At 37.4% G+C, this 18,366-nt stretch overlaps 1 protein-coding gene across 1 annotated transcript in view; it reads right to left on the bottom strand.

The window, feature by feature from the left end:
- MORC1 (MORC family CW-type zinc finger 1) overlaps positions 1-18,366 on the bottom strand; it is a 200,774-nt gene that overhangs the window by 20,194 nt on the left and 162,214 nt on the right. The window contains exons 20-22 of the mRNA XM_077118444.1: positions 12,012-12,081; positions 9,839-9,905; positions 5,446-5,592 (exon numbers count right to left, since the gene is read on the bottom strand). Coding sequence (XP_076974559.1) covers positions 5,446-5,592; positions 9,839-9,905; positions 12,012-12,081 — 284 coding nt within the window. The remainder of the gene's footprint in view (positions 1-5,445; positions 5,593-9,838; positions 9,906-12,011; positions 12,082-18,366) is intronic.

Here is an 18,366-nt window from a genome sequence, read left to right as displayed (position 1 = left end):
TAGGCGACCTTGCAATATTAGGCCTGAAAAGAATATCTTGTCTAGTTGGAGGCCACATCAGGCAGTCTATGCTAACAATGTGATCTGTGGTTGGGGCTTTAGGCCATGGGGCATCAGATTTCTAGAGGAGCTGGAGGCTAAAGGTCATGCACTAGGTGATCAGCCATCTCTATATGGCCAATCTCTAACAGACCTGGGCATCATGGCTCAGGTGAGTCGCCATGTTTGGCAATATGCTCTGTGTGTGTGGTCACATATTACTGGGACAGTTAAGCATTAGCTGCATGAGAAGACAACTGGAAGCTCACAGGTGGTCTCTCCTAAACTCTGACCTATGCACCTTTTTCCACTGTTGATTTTAATCCGTACCCTTTGGCTGTAACAAACTATGACGGTGAGTATAACAGTTTTGCTGAATTCTGTGAGTCCTTCTAATCACTAAAACTGAAGGTGATCTTACCTCCCCCTAACTTCAGTCCCAGACATTTATATTTTTCAGATAATCACATCTACAATGTTAACATTCTACACTGAATTAAATGGTAAAAGCTAGTTTTCATAAATAAGTTCAGTATCTAAAACTACAAAAAGAGACTTTTTGTATGGACAAAAGTCCATATCAATACCCTAAGAGTCTTTTATAGGCTAAAATAAAAATAAAAATAAAAATAAGCCCAAGTCAATAAGAATTCTCTAATACATTCAGGAGGGGACTAACATCCACCATATAGCTGGGTTGTACAACAACAGTCTGTTTGTGTTAATTCAAGGAGCATTTAACCCATGGTAATATCTAAATCAGTTTACTTAGGAGACATGTCAAAAAAGTTATTTTTCTCTTTGACTGTTGACTTTATACATGAGTATAAATAGACATTATACATGAGTCCTAGCAGATGGAGGTGGTTGAAAGATGCACTGACTAAGAAGTAGATTGATGAATGATGGTTTATACATATGATTGAACATTGTGCTGTTACAAAAAGGAATGAAGTTCTGAGGCATGCAACAATGTGAATAAACATGTAGGACATCTGGTGAGGCAAAATAAACCAGAAACAAAAGAGCAAATATGGTATGATCTCATTTAGAAAGCACTTAAAAGAAAACTGGTGCTTAGATTGTAAGCTCTTATAGCTGCCACATTTAGTTCAAAGTAGCCATTGCTATTTCTGGATTCTGAGGGGCTGTTTTATATATATATATAACCTAGTATTTAGAGATAAGAACAAAGCCAATCACTTCAGGATTAAGGTAATTCAGAATACAGAGCTAAGGAAGACTTTGCTTATATTTTAGAACTTCACCTAATCTTTGAGACCAAAGGAAGAAAAGTTTATTTTGTCCAGAACCTAAATTTTCAGTAGCACTTAATCTAACTCAACTGGTCTGGACAGATCATTTAAACTATCCAAACACAGGGAGCCCAGAATAAGCATGAGAGCCTTAATACTGTACAGTTTGATGTAATGCCTAGATATATCCCAGAGTATATTAAGCAGATGATCAAAAAGTACTGGCAAAGTCCCTTGACAGATGGAAGAAACAATTAACTATTAATTAACAATTAACAATTAATAGTTAATCAAACTATTAAACTTTACCACTGGGGAAACCCTCAGATACTGTGTCAAACATTAGGGACAACCAATCAACAGGCCAAGCTCTTGATCTTGAGGCTTGCTTTTGTGAAGCTAATTATGTAGCAGAACTTAGTCTTCCTATAGGTATGCCTAAGAGCTATTCCAAAGGACCTCTTTTGTTGCTCAGATGTTGCCTCTCTCTCTCTAAGCCCAACTCTGCAAGTGAAACCATTGCCCTCCCCACTATGTGGGCCATAACATCCAGGAATGAAAGTCTCCCTGGAGGCATGGAAGATGACCCCCAGAGATGAGTCTGGCTCAGGCACTAAGGGATCAACAATGCCATCCTGACCAAAAGAGGGAAAAGAAATGTTACAAATAAGATATCAGTGGCTGAGAGAGTTCAAATAGAGTTAAGAGCCTACTCTGGAGGTCACTCTTACAAAGTTTCAATTAGACAGTGATACTATCATAACTTGCCCAACTCGAACCAAAACCATTCCTGCCAATCCTAAAGAATATCTACGGACTTCCGGAGAAGATGGCGGCTTAGTAAGACACGTGGGTATTAGTTCCTCCTCCAGAAAAGCAACTAAAGAAACAGAAACAATATGAAACAGCTCCCGGAGCCATGACAGAGACCAAAAAGACAGCGTACCCCATTCTGGAACGGCTGAACGGGCAGGGAGAATCCGCTGCGGTGAGATACCCGAGGGGCGCGCGTTTTCCCGGCCAGGGCGGCTGGCGACTGGGGTCCCCTCCACGCACGTGGCTTCCTGGTCTGACTGGGAACGTTGGATAGTGGGGCCCTCCCGCCACGCTTGGCGTCTCGGGCCAGCTGGGCAATTTGGACTGGCACTCCCCCAAGCCGTGGCGGCCGGCGACCCCCCCTCCACACCCGGTTTCCCGGGCTGACTGCAAGATTCGGATTGTCAAGTTAAAGGAGCCACAGCATCTTTTACTGGTGGGCTCCGCAGACAGACGAGCGCCACGAGTGACACCTACTGGGCAGGAAAAGAAAAACAGAGCCCAGAGATTTCACAGAAAAACCTTTCAACCAGCCGGGTCCCACACCCAGGGAAACCTGATCAAATGCCCAGACACCAGCAGAAAATAATGGATGACGCTCGGAAAATTGAAGATATGGCCCAGTCAAAGGAACAAACCAATAGTTCAAATGAGATACAGGAGCTGAGACAACTAATGCTGAATATACAAACAGAAATGGAAGAACTCTTCAAAAACCAAATCAATAAATTGAGGGAGGACATGAAGAAGACATGGGCTGAACAAAAAGAAGAAATAGAAAATCTGAAAAAACAAATCACAGAACTTATGGGAGTGAAGGACAAAGAAGAAAAAATGGAAAAAACAATGGATACCTACAATGGTAGATCTAAAGAGACAGAAGCTACAATTAGTGAACTGGAGGATGGAACATCTGAATCCCAAAAAGAAACAGAAACTATAGGGAAAAGAATGGAAAAACTTGAGCAGGGGATCAGGGAACTGAATGACAATATGAAGCGCACAAATATACGTGTTGTGGGTGTCCCAGAAGGGAAAAGGAGGAGAAAAACTAATGGAAGAAATTATCACTGAAAATTTCCCAACTCTTATGAAAGACCTAAATTTACAGATCCAAGAAGTGCAGCGCACCCCAAAGAGAATAGACCCAAATAGGCATTCTCCAAGACACTTACTAGTTAGAATGTCAGAGGTCAAAGAGAAAGAGAGGATCTTGAAAGCAGCAAGAGAAAAACAATCTGTCACATACAAGGGAAACCCAATAAGACTATGTGTAGATTTCTCAGCAGAAACCATGGAAGCTAGAAGACAGTGGGATGATATATTTAAATTATTAAAAGAGAAAAACTGCCAACCAAGACTTCTATATCCAGCAAAATTGTCCTTCAAAAATGAAGGAGAAATTAAAACATTTATAGACAAAAAGTCACTGAGAGAATTTGTGACCAAGAGACCAGCTCTGCAAGAAATACTAAAGGGAGCACTAGAGTCAGATACGAAAAGACAGAAGAGAGAGGTATGGAGTAAAGTGTAGAAAGAAGGAAAATCAGTTATGATATATATATAATACAAAAGCCAAAATGGTAGAGGAAAATAATATCCAAACAGTAATAATACTAAAAGTTAATGGACTGAATTTCCCAATCAAAAGACATAGAATGGCAGAATGGATTACGACCCAGCAATACCACTGCTAGGTATCTACTCAAAGGACTGAAGGGCAAAGACACAGACAGACATTTGCACACCAGTGTTTATAGCAGCATTATCTACAATTGCAAAGAGATGGAAACAGCCAAAATGTCCATCAACAGAGGAGTGGCTAAACAAACTGTGGCGTATACCTATGATGGAATATTATGCAGCTTTAAGACAGACTAAACTTATGAAGCATGTAATAACATGGATGGACCTAGAGAACATTATGCTGAGTGAGTCTAGCCAAAAACTAAAGGACAAATACTGTATGGTCCCACTGATGTGAACTGACATTCGAGAATCAGCTTGGAATATATCATTGGTAACAGAGACCAGCAGGAGTTAGAAACAGGGTAAGATAATGGGTAATTGGAGCTGAAGGGATACAGACTGTGCAACAGGACTAGATACAAAAACTCAAAAATGGACAGCACAATAATACCTAAGTGTAATGTAACTATGTTGGAACACTGAATGAAGCTGCACCTGAAATATAGTTTTTTGTTTGTTTGTTTGTATCTTTTGTTTTTGTTTTTTTTCTTTTTCCTTTTTTTATATATATATATTTTTATTAGTATTATTATTTTAATTTTCTTCTCTATATTAACATTCTATATCTTTTTCTGCTGTTTTGCTAGTTCTTTTCCTAAATCGATGCAGATGTACTGAGAAATGATGATCATGCATCTATGTGATGATACTAAGAATTACTGAGTGCATGTGTAGAATGGAATGATTTCTAAATGTTGTGTTAATTTCTTTTCTATTTTTTGATTAATAAAAAAAAGAATTAAAAGACTAATGACAAAAAAAAAAAAGAAAAGAAAAAGAATATCTACAGTATTATATAAGATTCTACAAAGTCCATGCACTAGGGTAACTTTCCAGAAACCTACAACCTCCAGGCAGGTCCCTGGGCCAGATAAATCCTGAAATTCAGATGGGCCAGCTTTTCCATAACATCAACTAGTTCCATCTTCTATCCCATATTATCGACAGCCCCTACCAATATGAAAAAAGTTAGAATGGTTATAGCCCAAATGCCCCTAAAGAGTGAGAGAAAGTTCAAAGGTGATGGTGGAGTTATACAGAGAAGGCTGAGTTTAACAAATGAGTGCTATATCATTAAACTGATATTTCTTTTAGTCTCCAGTACCTTAGAGCAGGTAGAAATAAAAACCTAAAATTTTGGAATTGTAACCCATACCAAACTCTGAGATTTGCTCTACAACTAATTGTTGCAATGTACTTTGAAATGTATTGCTTTTTGGTATACATGCTGTTTTTCACAAAAAAAGAGGAGGAAGAGTATAATAGAGAAGATAGGATTTAACAAATGAATACAACTGCTGAATCAATACATTGATATTTCTTTTGGTCTCTAGTGTCTTGGAGCATTAAGAAGCAAAAATGAAAAATTGTGGACCTGTAACCCATACCAAACTTTAAAATCTGTTGTTAAAATGTACTTGGAAATGTATTGTTTTTTCATATATATGTTATTTTTCACAATTAAAAAAAAGTTTAAAAAAGTATTCTTCTGAATTTTCTCAATAACATTACCACTCAATTAGTAGTTGCCATTGCATAGAAAGTTCAGCAAAGTATGTGGAAGTATATTACTAAATAGCCTTACCTTAAGTTAGACATCAGTTTTCTCACTTTGTCCCTGACAGATGTGCTTTGAGAAGACTTTGACAGAGAAGAAGCAATGTTGTGATCATCATTCACAGAAAAACCGGCTTTGTGTGCAGAACTTGGATTTAAATCTTCCATTGGCACACTGGGCAAAAACAAACCAAGGTTTCTAATTTTCAGGTAAGAATCACATTAGATACTAATAAATTCAGAAATGTTACAATACAACAAATGAAAGTAAGGAAATAAATCTAATGCTGAAAACTGCCATTTGTTCAGTTATTTAAAATCAATTTTCACTTAGAAGAATTACTACTTACCCCTGTCAAATCTTGTTTCAAATTCTTTGGGTAGCCACAGTTAAACAAAACTGGTGAGAATATATTCTTAACAGTAGGTGGTTATGTACCATATCTCTTAATTTGTTGAAAGAGGCTTTTAAACTAAAGTTCTACTATAGCCTGGGATAAGGCACATACAGAAATAAAACTTAGAAGGCACTAACTCAGTTTAGAGGACTATTTACTCAAGATATGGAGAAAAAAGAGTGTTCTAGGTGAAATGTAATTATACTGGGGTGGAATCAAACTAGGACGATCCAAGCAGTGAGAAGGTCAGGGCTGTTGGGTTGGAGTGAGAGCAGGACGGGGGAGAGATGAGGTGAGAGAGCCAGGGCATTGGGTAATGGGAGCTTGTGGCCATGGGGAAGGAACAAGAGGTTTATCTAAGTAGAACAGTCACCACTATTGGAGAGTTTCCTGCAAGGGAGTGAGGTGATCTGACATGTTTTTTTTTTGGGGGGGGGGGGGGGAGAGCAGTGCATGGTCCAGTAATGGAGTCCGTGTCTCCCACATGAAAGGTGAGCATTGCACCACTGAACCACCTGTGCACCCTGACACATGCTTTTAAAGGTTAACCGGCTACAGCATGGAAAGTTACTCCCAGTGAGGAGGTATACAACAGTGCAGTGTGTTAATGAGACCCAAAGTTTTCAGTGTTGTGGGAACAACAACAAAAACAAGGGTGCTGGGAAGAGTGCCGATATGGGAGATGAAGCTGAGAAGACAGGAAGAGGTCAGATCAGGCAGGGCCTTCTTTGTGAAATAATCAGCAGATTTTTGTAATCCTTTTATGTGACATCCATAAATTCAGATCACAATTCTAGACAGTTTCATATGTTTATACTGTATGGGCCTTTTAAAAGTTGGATAATAATTTATATCAAATGGAATATGCTTCTACTGTTAAGTTTTGACATTAATTATACTATCTAACTTCAGCAGAGGTTTTTAAGATTAAGAACATTACATAAACTAATGCTTAATTGTCTGTTAAAGAATACTTGTATAATGTCTGAAGGCTCATTAATTATGTCTTTTGTGATGAAATTTTGTTAAGGACGTCCTTTCATCTTTTTTTTTTTTCTGCCATTTGAGAGATGTTGGAAATTCATGCGTGGTGGGGGGTGTGCAGTGGGGTAGAGGATAAAATGCAATTCAACAGGTCACAAGAGACTCCTCTCTAAATCGCTCTTCTTCTGCCAATAATAATAGTACCTCCATCATAGCATCGTGCTAAGGGCTAAATGAGATAGACAAAACTTAGCTCAATGCCAAGGATTACTAAGTGTTCAGTAAACACTACTTAATTATTAATGTTATTAAGATTTTCTTTATCACCACTGCCATTAGTAATACATTTGACAAGATCCTTCCATTAAGATTCTTTTAGTTGGATCATAGTTCTAACATTTGCATTGTATTTATGGTTCAGCAATGATTAAAAAAAAAAAACACAAATACATAACCTAAAAAAGACTTAAAAGTAATATATGAAGTAATCCCTGCCAAAAAAAGGTGATTTTAATTAATTTTTGGATGAATTTAAAATTCTAACTCGAGTTTTAATAAATAACTCAAGGTTAAAGAATTTTCCATAAGAAGGTCTAGCGACAGAACTGGGGCAAAGATATCACATCATTCATTCAACAATTTTACTATAAGTCAGGTGCCATCTGGACACCAGAGACACAGAGGGGAGAACAAACACTTTCTGTTCCCGTGCAGTGAGTTACCTTCTAGTGGGGAATGCAGAGAATACACAAGCTAGGATGTAAAATAGTAAGAGAAATAAATAGGAAGTTTTCAAATAGTAGTAAGTGCCGGGAAAAAATTAAACAGAATAATTTGCTCAGAAGTAGGGTGAAGTACTTTGGATAGAGAGGCCAGCAAAGACTGTTCTGAGACTCTAAGATATGAAGAAGAAAAGATCTGTCACCTGTTCTTAACAAGCTTATATGCAACGGGAGGACAGATATTCAAAGAAAGGATTCTACTTGGCTGTGAAATGCTGCTCACCCATGGATCAGGACACCCTACAGACTTCAGACCTAGTTGGTATTTAACAGATCATTATCGAAGCTGAGTGAATCACAGTATAATCTGATCATTGCAACAATGACCCTATGAATACCTGAGTTTGCCTGAGATAGTCAGGAGGAGCCCGGAGAACAGAACACCAGTACTGAGATCTGAAGAACGAAAGGATATTAGACAGGTGTACAACCTACAGAGGGCATGCAAGCAAAGGAAGCAGTGTAGACCAAGAAATGGAGAAATGTGATTAAACAGAACCATAAGTAATTTGGAAACTCTATAAAGCAAAGTAAGGGCGAAAGAGAGAGGCAGGTGGTAGATCAGGAAGGGGTTTCATGCCATGCTAAGGAGTTTGTAATTTACTTTAAAAGACTTTATATCCAGAATATATTGAGAACTCCTACAACTCAAAAGCAAAAAGACAAACCAACCCAATTAAAAAATGGGCCAAGGATTTGAATAGACATTTCTCCACAGAAGATGTACAAATGGCCAGTGAGCACATGAAAACGTGCTCAACATTAATAGCCAATAGAAACACCACAATGAGATACCACTCCACACCCACTAGTATGACTGTTATTTAAAAAAAAGAAAAAGAAAATGCTAAATGTTGACAAGGACACAGAGAAATGGGACCCTCATACATTGTTGGAAGGAGTGTAAAATGGTGCAGCCACCATGATAAACAGTTTGGTAGTTCCTCAGAAAGTTAATCGTAGAAGTACCATATGACGTAGCAATTCCACTTCTAGGTATATATCCAGAAGAACTGAAAGCAGGGACTTGAACAGATACTTGTAGACCACTCATAGCACCATTATTCACAATATCCAAAAGGCAGACACAGGCCAAGTGTCTATCAACATATGAATTAATAAATAATATGGCATATACAAGCAATGGAATATTATTTGACCACAAAAAGAAATGAAATGCTGATACATGGGTGACTCCTGAAGACACCATGTTGAGTTACATAACCCAGACACAAAAGGACAAATATTGTATGTTTTCTCTTACATGAAATTCTTAGAATAAGCAAATTCATAGGGACAGAAAACAGAAGAACGATGACCAGGGGTGGAGATGGCAGATAATGGGGAGTTACTGCTTAATAGGTATGAGTTTCTGTTTGGGATGATGAAAATGTTGTGGCGATAGATAATTATAAAAGTTACACAATATTGTCAATATACTTAACGTCACAGAATTGCTCACTTAGAAATGGTCGAAGTTATTTTTATGTTCTATATATATTACCAATTTTTTTTAAATGTAAAAAAGTGTGATGGGAGCAATGACAGGTCTTTGAGAGTGTAAAAATGAAAGGGTTAGATTTAATGTTAGAGTGACTATTCTGGCAATAAGTGCAGGAAAATAAAAGCTCTTCTCTGATTTTTCCTTGCCCAAACTCAGCATACTCCTCTGTAAAGGGCACAGGATTCAGAGTAAATGGGTCTGAATGCCTTGAAAGAAGCTTGGGTGGGTTTATGAGTAGGAGTAAGAGCTTGCTTCTCTGAAAACATTCTTTGTGTTTTACTGGGTATCAAAAATGTTCCACTGACTTTATTTTTAAATTGACAAAAGTCTCATGTCAAGAAAATTCTAACATGTAATGATTTTCATAATTGCATATACATATGACAAGATAATGAGCCACTCAGAAAAAGCAGTTCATGATTTCATACTTACACTTTATGTTTGTGACACTTTCAGTTCTTTGACTGTATTACAACAATTTGAATTAGTTACTTGCGGTGAGTAAAAAGTTAAACCTACCGCATTTCATTTTCTCAAAATCCCCACAAAAGGAAATGAAAACATTCAGGAAAAAAAATAAAGATAACGTATTCTATTCTGTTTTTATCATCATATTTGCAAAATTCAGTTCTGTTCTTAATTGCCTTTGCTTGTTAGTATTATTTTCTTTCTTTTTTGTATTTAAACATTGATAATTACTTTTCAACAGTATAATTGCACTCCTTTGGAATTTGTGAATTGCAGTACACTCACCTTTCCCAGTTAGATAATGAAGAGTTTCTCTTTACTTCTGGAGTAACACTGCACAGCTCCTGTTTTCCTTCAAAAGAATACAGATAAAATGAAGACAAAAACGTTTTGATGATCAGACAATAAACTGAACAGAAGAAGTGTTAGCAGCTCATTAACCAGCATATATAATTTGTCCCTGCATTCACACATCCATTTGTAAAATTGCACCAATATGCTCTTAAGGCAATATATAATTATCTTTTTGAAAAGAGTTTATAGTACATCTAATAGGCCAAGAGTCCCTATAACTGATAGTGTGGGTTCTTTTAACTGATGTTTATTGCCTGCTGTTGGTACGTACAGAATGACTGCTCAGGACTAAGAGTCCCTGCTCTCCTAGGCCTCTGCCCAGATAACCACCTGTTTTTTCCTTAATATCCTGCCCACTTCCATTTTGGGTTTGGGTTCAAAGACATTCTGACAGGTTCTAGTAAAAAAAATGTGCCTTCAGTTGAGAGTTGAACTTCAAAGCACGAAGAGACCTGAATCAACGAGTCAGAGACCTCTCACCTAGTGAATCTCAGAATTGTAGTTTCGGAGAGGTTAGTCATTCACTTAAGTTCACACAGTGAAGCAGAAACCATTTGAGCCTCTAGACTGGTTCTAAGATTGTCATGGGGTCCAGGATGGCAGTCTGAGCAATGAGTCAAATTGTCCTTTTTCTATCTATCTCTAGAATTCTTTGTGGCATCTGTCCAACTATCTTGTTCCTTAACTATCTTTGCCAACAAGTTTAGGGTCACCAAAGAGTAGGTGCAACAGGACAACACAAATAAAATTTCTGATGGTTGGTAAATGGCTGAGGAGCTTCCTGGTTCCTTTAGGGAAACAAAAAAGGAGACTGGACAGAGAGAGGCTTTCTATGCACACTGCCCCTACCACTGATTTACCCTACTGACAGAATTTCAGAGTTAAATTTTTTACCCAACATCCAACTCTGTAACTAAAATAATTTGAAAACATTTCAAAATTTGTTCCTGCTAAACATAGACAGAAGGTTTGAAATTAAATATTAATTTTAGGATCAAAATCATATTAACTATTTTTATCACAATTAGAAAATCCAACCCAGATTAGATTTGAAGACACAATTAATAGCTTGACACTTCTGTAGAGGATTTGTTTTATAATTAAGACTCTTACAAAAGCAACCCTGATTGTAGAGTTGACAATTATCTTAAGATGAAAAAGAAAAAATGTGATTTCTTAGAGATTTTTCTAACAGGCTCAAATATCAAGTTGCGAATAAATTAGTTATTAGGTTACCTAAGCAGAAAAAGTATGAAAGAAGGGTTTATAACCAAGACTGGACACAAAATAGTGCATGGGATCCCCAAGAAAAGGATTCGAACCAAAATGAGCTAAGACTTACTGAAGAGAGTAAGAAAGACTTTAAAAATTATTTCAGAACAAGATGATGACCAAGAAAATAATGGACTTGTTTGAGTCCAATGGTGTAATATTAAAATAGAGAATAGAATAATAAGAATAATAATAAGAATTGGAGTACTAACAATAAATGGGCATTAGGAAAACAACATCCTCTGAGTCCAATTTGTTTCCAGCTTCTCTGTCCAGGGAAATTGTCTCTGGATTGAATATTATAAGATGGCAACCTTATGACTCATATAAGTTAAAGTCTCTCACTTGAGGCAAATTACATCCCATAGATATGAAGGAACTAATAAATGAATTTGTTGATCTCAGGGGAATCACAAAAAGTGAGAAAGGGATAAAAAGATTGAAAATAAGGTAAATAATGTCATTATGGTTTCCAAAATATATTCTGAAATTTAAATATCTGCAGCAACCTTTGGCAAAATTGTGAAATAGAATTCCTGTGGAGGGTGGCAAAACTCTACTGTTGGGAATTTCAGGCACTGTGGCAGTGTTGGGGTAACTATTTTCAGGCAGGAAGTATCTTTCTACCCCTTTAAAACACAGGAGGTTGGCAGCTCACCCTCCCCCAATAAAATTTTTTTTCCATTACTAGAAAAAAAAAACCCTCTTTAAAAATCCAAATTGCTGACCAACTTCTGCTCTGTATCTCAGGCTTTCATGTAAGTCCTATTGATGACACCTCAAACATTGCAGCTAATAGAGGTAATGGAATTATTTATTTTTTCTTTTTTACCTTTGTTCATGAGAAGAACTTCCTTTTTTTCTTGTTTCAACGAAACATCAGGGTCGGTTTTATCTAAAATCTAAAAATACAAGTACTGTACTTAAAGCTGTATAAAAACACATGGCATATAGTAACATGAAAAAAAAGACCTTGAACAGCAGTGCCCATGTCAGATGTAAGTGACCCTAACAGTAGGAAAGTTTGTGCAAACAATGAAGAAGAGAGAGTTGAAAATCATATTTGGCATGCATCTCAAGGATGATTGTCATTATAAATGTTTTATTTCTATTGTTTCTTTAAAGGGGTTTTTATATTTCCACTCACATTTGTATAGATATTTTAAAAATCCATATCGTACCTGGATGTAAACAGTGTTTTTAACAAAATGAGCCAAGCATTTGCTTCACGAGGAGCAGTCACGAAGCCTCCTCTGTTCTGAGAAGGCTTAGCTCACCCCTGGTGGCTGCTCAGCAGACAGAATATATGAGCTCAGCAGCAATGCAATTAAAACCTTGGGGAGGTTGTCAAAGCACGATGGGCTGGGATGCTCATCTGTGCAGTGGGATTTGGGATGTTCGATCTTCTGAAAAGAACCCCAGGGAAGCTGCTGAAAGGGGGCGCAGAGCCTTAATGTGCTGAATGGAGGAACCAGGAAGTTGGTGGCATCTGGAAGTGAGGGAATGTGTGTGTGTGATGCTGAGAGGGTAGGTGCAGAAGATGAGACAGAAACTATGCCTCATCATCTTGGGAATCTTGTAAGATTCCTTTTACTAGGTTCACACACAGCAAACTTACATTTGGAGAATGGACTTCTTCAGATCTAAGACTCTGTGCGTGTGTGTGTGTGTGTGTGTGCGCGCATGTGTGTGTGTCCTTCTGGAAAGCAGGACCACAATGTCTTCTTTAAGTCTGTGAGGAGGTGGAGAAATAAGCAATAAGAATAGAAAAATGGAGAAGGCAGGGAGGAGGCAAAAGCTCCCTTCTGCTCCTTGATCTGAAAATACTGAGCACATACTAGAACACATCCATGTCCCCCCAACCCCTTCTTTAACCTGTGGAGCCAGCAATGTCTGAAGCTTACCCATTATGAATCCTTCACCTTTCATGCCCTCTCTGACCTGCTAAATAAACATGATATGGAAAGGAACTCAACCCTCCTTTTCTCCTTTTTCAGGACACAAAGGCATATCTTTACAAGGTATTCTGGAAACAGTGCTCTGTGAGGAAGCAGGTTAAATAGGCACACATGTAACCTAGCAACAAAATAACTGGGTGGCTGTCCCTCATTGCTGCTTTCTATTTTACCCCAATTAAGAGAAATGGAAACCTGGTGCACAGGGAAAATGAAATATAACTGATTCTAAGCTACTTCTGGCCATTTCAAAATATGTGTGCATACTTATACTGCAAACAAGTGCAGACTCTTAGAAATAGCTAATATGCACGTTTTTTAATTTTTAATTTTGAAAAAAAAATCCTAAAAATGACTTTAAAATATGTCCCTTTTCTTCTGATGCAACATAAAATTTAGAGTTTTCTTCTGATGTGCTGATATATAAAGAAAATCCACATGATACTTTGTTATTTAGTATCTCCAATTTTGAACTAAATACTTTTTTGGTCATTTTATAAGCAGCATAGACTATTTCCCACCACAGTTAACAGCAACCACAAAATAAGCTTAGGAGAGGAACGATGGAATGTCCTTAATTATGACCACTTAGTTATAATCTATGATGATCCTCCATAGGATGTGTGAACTTTCTTAGGTAACTACTTCTTATGATGAATATCAAACAAGATGAAAGTATCCAAGATTAACAAAAACGACAGCACTCCCAGCAGGGAACACTTACTGATGCAGCCCTTATGATATTACTATTCTTGCATCTTATAGTTTAGTTATTTGCTTTGAACTCTGTCCTGTTGGGGCTATTTCTATTAGGATTGGGTATGCCCTCGCAAACCCCAAGATGTTACTTGAACAAAGCTTTAGCATTTATATTGCAAGAGATACTCATTTTCTTTTCGTTATTTTTTAGATTGAAAGCATGGAACTGTTTAAAAGATTCTGGATATATGAATTGCAGCCTGCAGAAAATTCCATTCAAAGAAAATTGTGTAAATATCTGATTTTCATAGGATGCTACCTTCTATTACAATGTAGTTGTAGCTTTAAAATGTCTGGAATTTTTCCAGCAAAGACAAGAAATGATACAGTTCTTCTTTTGATGACACTATTTGTTTTGTTTGTTTTTTGATACTACTTACAAAGATCTTTCACATACATAAATTCATATCATTTTAGAAATGTCTTCAGTCTCTAAGGTTTAACTGTATTTCATAGCCTGCAGTTTGGAGAGATTTCTTTTCAAAGATTTCACCTAAGTCATGAAACAGATAACTCCTACACAGTAAATGAGATTACAGTTAAGCCTTAACATGGGACTTAAGGCACCTTACTTAAAATTGTGTTAATGATGAGCACAGTAAGATTTGTCAGTTCTCCAAGGGAGTCAATGGATCAGCATAATACTACATGCTCAGTTTTTAAAGTTACCTATTTAAGAGGATAAATTATTCATAAATAAGTCAGAGAGGAAAAAAAGAGAACATACCATAGGCAGCTGTATAATACCAAATTGTTGTTGAGTAAGCTTAAAATGTGGATGATATAACTTTATTTGGTTTCTTTCCTTCTATTCCTTTGCCCCTCCACCCCAAGCCCAAGTATTTATTATTATCTAGGACCTCTAAAGGCCAGACTAGCAAATGCCTTCTTGTCACATGAAAGGGCCCTTTCTGTTTTCACTCTGCCATAGGTAACACACAGGGCTTGGCGTCTCTGCTTCATTCACTCATTTATTCAATAAAATTACTGAGTTCCTACAGCAGATTAGGCACTGTTATGGTGAATAGCACAAAGTCCCTGCCTTATGGAGGTTATTTTCTAGGGGGGTAGAGAAGGATATTAAATAAATAAGTAGAAAGATAAATACGTAACATAAAATCATGTAATGTAAGTTATTTGAAGAAAAGGAACACAAGTATGAGTGAGAGTCACAGGAATTCTTGCATAATCTTAGCCATAACCTCCATTTCTTCTCTCTCACTACTTTTCCATGAACATACCAGGCACACTCCTCCACAGGTCTTTTTGGCTTGCAGTTAGCTGCCTGGTTTGATCTCCCAACTTTCCAGTCTTTCCTCAAGCCTCACCTCTATTAGCCACTCTTTATAAAATTGCAGCTCATCTCTACCACACTCATACACCCTCACTGACACCACTGCCATCCCTGCTTTATTTCTCTCCTTAATGCTTGCCTTTTTTCTTCTTTAACATACAATATAATTTTACTTATTTATTTTGCTTATTGTCTGATTCCCCCACCTGAATGGAAGCACCCTGAAGGCAGGGAGTATTGCCCATACCTTTCCTGCTGCATCCTCAATGTCTAGGGCAGCAATGGACTCCCAATAAATACTCACAGAATGAACAAAAGGAAGTTAAAAGGCACAACATGAAAACATGTGTACAGGGGGCAGATGGGAGTCCAGGAAGTGGGAACAACAAAAGGAAATGCTATGAAACCAAAACAAGGCCCAGGAAGATTAGGGTGATGAGAAGGAGTGAGGGAAGGAGGAGTGGTAAGGATGGAGAGCTCAAAGGAGGCTGGGTCAGGTCAGCCAGGGCCTTCGTGGCCTCAGCAAGGCATGTTCTAGGTATGAGAAGAAACCATGGGAAGGTTTTTGAACAGCAGAAAAACACACTCTGACTTATATTTAAGAGGAATACATGGAATTTGAGACTACAGGGGCCAAGAGAATTGGAGCGATGACTTTTAAGGCACTGCTATAGCTTTGGTGACAGAACGGTGAGTTAGCCAAGGTGGAGGCTGTGTGGGTGGTAGAATGAGGTACATATTAAAAGGTTGATTCAGCAAGACTGGCTGATGTTTTGAGTGTGGGGTGCAAAAGAAGGAGAGGAATCCAGATGACTTCCTGGTTTCGACCTGAGTAACTATAACGGAAGCCATTTTGCTCAGATGGGAAGTAAGAAGTTACTCCTCTTCAAATCCTTTTCTCCCCTGCTTTCTGGAACCTTTCCTGGTCATTTATACTTCTGTCTACTCTTAATTTTTTCACAAACCTATTAAAATTTGAAGGGATAGACTATCACTTTTATGCAAATGATGACTTCATCAACATCATCAACCCTTACTTTTCACCTTTTGGTCTATTTTCAGTTGACTTCAGGACACTTGCTTTTGAGTATCTCACTGAAACTTCCAATACTCTGTCCAGTCTTTACTTCATTTTCAACCACTCTTCTAGTCAACTCTCCTGTTTCTGGTTCTGCTACCATTTTTGTTCTGCGATGCCATCTCAAAATCACTTTCATTGTTTAGTCTTCCATCCTCTGTAGCAAGTCTTGCTTTTTTCTTTTAAAATGTTCAAAGCTTTCCTTGTCTTTTTATATTACCCTGTTCATTCAGTAGCATCCTACTTGTTTTTTTTTTTTTGTCTTTAGTTTCCTCTTTTTCCAACCAACTCCCTTAGCACCATCCAATTAAATTTTTAAAATTTCTGTGCATAAACCTTCCCACAGACGCTGATAGTTTACTGCCTCATACTCTTTATCTGGCTTTCAAAGCTCCTTTCAATGTGATCCTAAATTATCCAGGCATAATCTCAGTATTTCCTAACAAACATCTGCTGTTATAATCAAACAGTTCTCTTTGGAATTCCTGTCAGCACCATATATACAGCTGGCTGTACGTCTTTGCCCATGCAGTTCTCTCTACAGTGGCTACTGCCCTGCTGTCCTTTCACATAAGTTTTACCCCTATCTAAGGCAAGTATAAGCCCAATTCCTTCCAAAATGTCTTTTTTAGTAACTCTTACATACACTGCTTTCTTCCTTCCTCTGTGCAACTATTAACAGTAAGTTATGTAGAGTTTATTATCATATCAAGTTATCTTTGATTATTAATGTATGATTATTATGATTAATGTATGATTACTCTGATTATTACTTATCTATGTAACCGAGATAAGACTGGGATCCTATAGCAGCTATGATTCTTGCTTGTGATATTTCAAAGCAGAACTCAGAAATTATATCAATCTCTCAAAAACAAACCCAACTTCCCAAAGCATTAATTAATAACACAAATTTTGATGAAGATTGTGTTGGGAAATGGAGGAAATGATTCCATATAGTAAAAACTAAATTTTCAGTTATCATTAAACATTTCTATTTCTACTTTTTCAGCGGCCAGGTGCGTCATCTCTCTATATGCTTTCCCCATCCAGAGTCTTCAATCCTGCATCTTCAGACTTTATGGCTTCCATAATTAGCCCCAGGGTCATTCTCTAGCTCTTCCTTCTTACCCACAAAGCAATTTCATTCTCTCAATTTTCATTCTTTACTCCCATCTCCATTAATTCTCATAACAACTTTTAGAGCAGGTGTTATCATTAGCCCCATTTTATAGATAACAAAACAGAAGATTAAAATTTGATACAAGTAATGAATGCCACACAGGTCTGTATTTGAACCTGGGTCTCTCTGTCTGAATGCACAACCTACCATTCCATAACTGAATGCTACTTCATGGTTTTGTAAAGTTGTCTTCCAATTTTCCTGTTCCTTCAGGGAAAAGATCCATATTTTCTTTGGTGTCTCTTAAAATCTCTAACACAGTTCTGTTTGATAAATTAGTCTTGATTAATTGGTGCATGATTATTGGTAGAACACATGCTGGTACTTGGATATTTAGATTAATTCTAGGCCTCTTGGGATTTTCTTCAGGCCAGAGACTGTATCACATGCTTTTTGTGTCTGTGTTTAAGTCTGTTAGAGAGCTGAAGAATGATACCACGGAGGGGGATCGAGACAATTTTTCTTCCAAAGTCCTCAGGTCAGCTCTATTCTGATTTGTATCTAATAAAGGGATACATTCTACCCATGAAATTTCTGGTACTATAAACAAAAGTCACAGGGTTATACAGGCTTATACAGAGTCAATGATGGCATCAAAACAGGGAAAGTTAATTGAGAAATGGCCTGCTTCTGAAATTAAGGCAATTTCAATAATCTGGACACAATATTGTAATATCAATACCATTTTCCATAAAAACTTCAGATAGGGGTCAGAAAAAGTAATGTGTGTTTAGGATGAATACCAGTTGATCTAGTGACTAGCTATCTAGGTTATTTGCTTCTCTTCTTTTTGCATGTTTGGATTACTGAATCACCTTTTCACTCTCATTGTCATGTCGATTTGATGCTAAAACAGGGTACCTACAGTGATTTGTTTTCCTCTAACAATGTAATTAAGCGTAATTAGTAAAAGACTTA

Source organism: Tamandua tetradactyla, chromosome 10, assembly GCF_023851605.1.
Source record: "Tamandua tetradactyla isolate mTamTet1 chromosome 10, mTamTet1.pri, whole genome shotgun sequence".
Classification (NCBI taxonomy): Eukaryota; Metazoa; Chordata; class Mammalia; order Pilosa; family Myrmecophagidae; genus Tamandua; species Tamandua tetradactyla.
The sequence above is the reverse complement of the archived record's forward strand: the minus strand, read 5'-3'. Positions and strand labels throughout refer to the sequence as shown.